Source organism: Paracoccidioides lutzii, assembly GCF_000150705.2.
Source record: "Paracoccidioides lutzii Pb01 unplaced genomic scaffold supercont2.77, whole genome shotgun sequence".
Lineage (NCBI taxonomy): Eukaryota > Fungi > Ascomycota > Eurotiomycetes > Onygenales > Ajellomycetaceae > Paracoccidioides > Paracoccidioides lutzii.
In genome coordinates this window covers 16,402-22,734 of record NW_015441023.1, presented here as the reverse complement: position 1 = coordinate 22,734, position 6,333 = coordinate 16,402, and the positions used below count along the sequence as shown (strand labels likewise).

At 30.5% G+C, this 6,333-nt stretch overlaps 1 protein-coding gene across 1 annotated transcript; it reads left to right on the top strand.

Annotated features, from left to right (window-relative positions):
• Positions 1 to 231: 231 nt before the first annotated feature.
• PAAG_12700 (hypothetical protein) lies at positions 232 to 423 on the top strand (the record flags this gene model as incomplete). The annotated part of the gene is made up of 1 exon (XM_015848155.1): positions 232 to 423. One exon carries the CDS (start codon positions 232 to 234, stop codon positions 421 to 423), a length of 192 nt encoding a protein of 63 aa, XP_015702233.1.
• Between the last annotated feature and the right edge of the window lie 5,910 nt (positions 424 to 6,333).

Here is a 6,333-nt window from a genome sequence, read left to right as displayed (position 1 = left end):
AGAATTATGTATATTGAAAACTGAACTGATGAGAATGTGGTATATCATATTGCATCTCATATGAAAGAGAATTATTCTGAATGATATTAAAATACAGAAGAGATATTTGAGCATCTCAAGTCAATATATGAGAATTCTAACAAGCTGCAAAATGTCAAGAGTGATTATCATAAGCTGATTATATACAATGAAAATAATTATCATGAATTCATCATAAAATTATTACATTTGATGAGTGAGATCAAGATTGTCAAGAAGAACTACAAGATAGACTTCAATGATAAGCTATTCTTTGATCTTCAAAAGATGATAGCATTAGTCAATGTAATTATAAATACATATGCTGAGTTTCAGAAGATCTATGCTCAGACAGCTCACATTTTTCAGATAATTAATGTCATTCAGAAGTCAAAGAATTTGTAGAAAAATAAATCTAATACTATTAGACAAAATATCTTACAGATCTTCAATAGTTAAACTCTTTCTGATATCTTTGCTACAAAATCCTCTATCATGAAGAAAACTGTGAGCACTCATTCAGACATTCAATGCTACTACTGCAAGGAGAAAGATTACATTATAAGAAACTGTCTCATGAAATAGAAGTCTCAACAGATAATCACTAAGATTACAGAGAATGATACTTTTGAGTTTTCAGTAGATTTGAGAAAAAAGTAAGTTTGAAAGAAGACTTCATCTCAGGTAGTTCAATAGTCTATGAGAAGTTTGATATGAAGAACTTAATTGAGAGAAAAAGCTTTAATATATCAATGAAGTTAATCTATAATGAAATTACTACTTCTATAAATTTTTTTACTGATACTGAAGTGAATGATATAAATTTTATTGATATTCAATATGTCATAGAATTAGTGAAATTCTTCAATAAAAGTTTCAAGAATTCTCATTCAAATGCCACATGAAAAGATACAATGATACCCTCAGTAGAGTAGTAAACTGCACATTGACTCTAAATCTCTAGGTGAATAACTGAAGATTTCGGAATATTTCTCTGCTAATAACAGACCTAGGTCAGCACTTTGTTATTCTGAGATGAAAGTGGTTGACAGCATAGGATATATAACTTGATGTTAAAAATCAATACCTGGTTTGGCTGAGTAAATAGTCTATCTTTGAACAGACGATGGAGCTAATGTTGAAGATAGTATCTTAGTCAATACTAAAATGCTCAGACCTTAAGCCTAAGTATCAGATAAATATAAAATAAAGAGAGATCGAACTGGACAAGAAGATCAAACAGGAGTATTAGACTCAGCTCTGTAAATTGAAAGGGATCAGCTCAGTCATAATATCTAAAACAAGGTAGAGATTGACCTGGAGGAAGACAGCATTATAGATAATAAATATAAACTTTATTGAAACTGTTTTTTTTCATAATTATATGAAGAATAAGAACTTGACAGTCTTCATAATCAATTTATATGAAATTGATAAACAGCTTAAGAAGAAGTGAAGTTTATTAAGAGCTGAGAATAAGTCTGATGAGAAGCTGATCTGCAACTTATCAGAATGATTGAAAGGCTAAGAGGACTATTTCTTAAAGAAAGTATCAGATAAATTACTTTCTCTACAGAAAAATATTAATTTTACAATAGAGCTTCAGCGTAATGTTGATTTCATCTAGGGTATTGGACATGCATCTCTATATAAGATAAATCTAAAGAAATTAAAGGTGGTAAAGATCTATCTCAAAGTCAATCTAGTAAAAGACTTCATCATCTCAAGTTCAGTCTTTTACATCTTCTCAATTCTGATTATCTGTAGTGGGAAAAAGTTATGATTCTGCGTTAATTTTCACAAGCTGAATGCTATAATCAAACAAGATTAGTATTTCTTACCTCTAATAGATGAGCTGATGGACTGACTCAACAGAGCAAAGTACTTTACAAAGCTGAACATTCAGCAGAAGTTTTATTGCATCTGAATGAATTCTGAGTCTGAGGACTTAATCATCTTTAGAACTCACTATGAGATCTACAAATATCACATGATTCTATTTAATCTTATAAATATTTCTGCCAGTTTTCAACAGCTTGTTAATAGTATCTTCTTTGATTATCTGAATAAGTTTATAATAACATTTATAAATGATCTTCTAATCTATAGTAAGAATCTGAAGGAGCACAAGTAGTAGATAAATTCAGTACTAGATCAATTAAAGGCAGCTGATTTGCAAGCTAGCATTCAGAAATATGAGTTCACAATCTAGAAAATAAAATATCTATAGTTTATCATCAGCACAGAAGAGATTGAGACAGACTCAAAGAAGATAGCTGTTATTGTGAGATGATAGATCTTCATCACAGTTAAAGAAGTTTAGTCATTTATAAAATTTAACTATTTCTACTGATGATTTATAAGAAACTATAGCTGAATCACAAAATAACTATATTAGTTAATGAAGAAGACTATTTCATTCATGTGAATATCAGAATACAAATTAGTCTTTGAAAAACTGAAGAGACAGCTGATGAAGACTTCAACACTACATTACTATAACTCTGAGTAAGAAACTCATATTGAGACTGACATCTCTAATAAAGTGATGACTGAAATATTATGTCAAAGATTTGAAAATGATCTTTGACACTCAGTAGTCTTCTATTCAAAGTCAATGAATGATATAGAGTTTAATTATGAAGTTCATGATAAGAAAATACTGACAGTAGTCCAGGTTTTATAAAAATGACAAGTAGAGCTTGAGAGACTATAACAGAAGAAACAATTCAAGATTTTCACTGATCATCATGTACTGAAATACTTCATGACTATCAAGAAGCTGAATGCATATCAAGCTCACTGAGCAGAGTTTCTTTTCCATTTCTACTTTGAGATCAAGTATCAATCAGACAGGATTAATCTGCTAGTAGATGCACTGAGCAGACCTGAGCAGATTAGAAGACAACAGAACAGCTGTATGCAGATTCTTCTAGAATCAAAGATTCTTAATTCTCAGATCACTTCTTCTATAAATATTACTAGTATCAACTTCTCAGAGAAAGAGAATATTATTGAATATATAGTATCTTTAAATAAGATAGTCATCTCAATTGAGCCTCTGCAGCAACAGGCAAATGATAAGAATAGTCTCTATATAATGAAAGATAATATGCTACAGTATAATGAAAGACTAGTAATATTTGTTTAGAAAAAGAAAACTTTGATAGCTGAGTTATTGCAGAAAATTCATGATCAAGCTTTAACAGCACACTCAAAAGAATGAAAGACTCTAATTCTGATACAATCATGCTATTGATGAGTCATCTAACAGGCAGATATTCTACATTATATTCAGATCTACTATGTGTGTTAGATCAGTAAAATCTCAAGAGATAAGACTTCTGATTTGTTAAAGTCATTATCAATATCAGAATGAGCATGACAACATATTACAATGAACTTTATGAATGTGTTGAAAAGCAAAACAGATTATAACATTATTTTGATTATAGCATGTTAGCTAAGCAAGAAGACAATCTTCATTTCAATCACTCAGAAAGTTACAGCTCAAGAGCTGATCTGACTATTCATTCAATTTTACTATTTATATAATAAAACATCTGACTCAATTGACTCTGACTAAGACTCTCAGTTCATATCAAGCTTTTGAGATGAGTTTACACAGATTCTAAGCATAAAACTGAAACTCTCAACAGTGCATCACACACAAACTAATGAATAGATAAAAGTGATAAATCAATACATTGTCACCTATCTATATCTCTATATCAGTTACTATCAAGATAACTGAGATGAGTGACTACTTATTATAAATTATATCTTCACAGCTATCTTAAATACTTTCACAGAGATCTTCTTCTTTCTCATAGTAAATGAATATGAACTCTGAATGTCATTTGACTGATAATTACTGATAAAGAAATTGAATATGAATGAGAAAAGAAATTAAGAAGCAGCAAGAAGCTTTATTCACTGAATGAGAGAGATCTGAAATCAAACAAGTAAAGATATAAAAACAATATAGAAATAGATGAAGAGATAGATTAATAAGTATCATTAAGAGTCTGACTTTATAGTAGAAGATTATGTTTGTATAATATTAAAATGATATAAGATGAATCAATCAAGCTGTAAACTGGCAGAGTAGAATACTGATTTCTTCAGAATTGTGAAAAAGATGAGCAATGTCTACAAACTGAATCTTTCTGCAATAATGAAAATTTATTTAATCTTCTTCTCAGATAATTTATATAAGAACTTCAGAGATTCTCTATCTAATCAGACTGTCAAATCATCAGACATAATTAAAATAGACAGTGAGAGTGAATGAGAAATAGATTGTATACTGATTAGTTGAATAAGCTGAAGCAAGCTGCAGTATCAAATATGCTAAAAGAGATTTGATGAGAATTCTTCATGATATTCTACTTATAAATTCAAAAGATCATCATATACAATATAGGATTTTCATAAGGTCAATTCTACTAAAGCTGAATCACTGAAACATTTAGATGAATGAGTAAGAACATGAGAGACAGACAACTATCTGAAAGATGATGATGATGATTTTTCAGCACAAGAGCATGTCTGTTTCTGGATTAAAGGGTGATGTTAGACTCAGCACTAGGGCTAGGTTCATCCCTATCACATGATCACGCCTCATATGTAATCTAGCGGATTGTGTAGCGGCGCCCGCCTGGGTGGCATTGCTCTAACGACCACCCCGCCCACACATGATTGCTTGTATGTAATATAGCAATAACCTAGCTAGCTCCTCTGAATAGAAGGTTCAACCATCCCACAGGTTATAGTTCAGATAGCTGATTTTTGATAAAAATTGCATTAAGAACAGCTGTGTATATGTTTGAATGAGTTCACTCTCTGATTTAATGACTGGACTATCTACTCCTTTAACAGAGAAAAAGCAATCTTTATGATCACATTCTAGAGCTATTGAAGTATTCTCATCACTAGATAAGAATGAAGAATTAGAAGACCTGAAGCAGGAATCAAGTTCAAACTGCATCATGAATTCATCAAGCTGTAAGCCTGGTGAAATGCTCACTTCTGAGTCTATATGTAAATTCATGACAGCTAGTGAAAGAACCCTAAGTCCTCAGTTTCAAATGTCTACTTCTAATGTGATTGACATGATTACAATGAGTGTAGTAGATTTATTGATCTTTTGTCAACAAATGACACATCAGAACACTTCAAATATCAACAATGATATACCTGCAAATGATTTCAAATCTCAGATCTGTGAATATCAAAAGAATATTCAAAGAGCTATAGATACTAAGATAATAACTACATTTGATGATACTAATTATCAAATCTGATATATGAGAATTCTTGCAGATGCTGAAGTCATTGATAAAACTGACATTTTAATCAAAAATCAACACATCTGTCCAGATGATATTAGTCAAAATATGTTGAATACTGAAAAATGAAATATTTGAATTAAAGCACTTTATCAATGTATGTTGCAATTCTTATTGAGGCCTGTATATACAATCATTGAAGTCTTGAAACCCAACAACACTGCTGTGTTATTGAAAAAGATTGACTACTTAGTTGCATGTCATAAGAAATTGATGAACAACTCAGAGGACTTCTATTATGATCTTTTTCTTATTGATTTGAAAGAATATCAAAAGTCATTTGTCAAGACATGTTTGAATAATTTCTACACAATCAGCCAGGACTCTATTAAAAACATTGACATTGATAATCTCATGAAGCAGTTAATGAATTGTATGAGCAAGTTCAATAAATATCTTAAATCTCCAGGAGTCAACATGACTACCTTCTCTATGTTAAACTCCAACTTGTCTGACATCATAAATTTGAATAGTTTCAAATATGAGATCTGTTACTCAAATCAGCATATTAAGAACTCTTGTTGATAATTATACTCCAACCTTGTCACTGAAGAGTGAAGAGAGGCAAATAAGAATAAGATTGGCAAGTTCATGGAAAATAGCAATATCAGCAGTCACAATAAACAGAAGAACAAAAAGAAGAATAAGAATGATAAAAAAAATGAATTTTCTGATTTTCTAATAACACAATCTGCTGCTATCAATGCTGTAATTGCTCTATCAGCAATCACTAACATTATCTTCAAGTCTTGATTTCTTGACATGTGTGCAAGTTATCATATAATAAGTGAAAAGCAGTCTATTATTCAATGGAAAACCTATAATAGTGACTTCAAGATTTATACAGCAGATGACAGACATGATCATGTTAAAGAAATTGAAAATCTCATTCTAGAATCTGATGAAGAGGATATATCTATATGTGATATTTATTATGTTTGAAATCTTACTATCAACTTAGTAT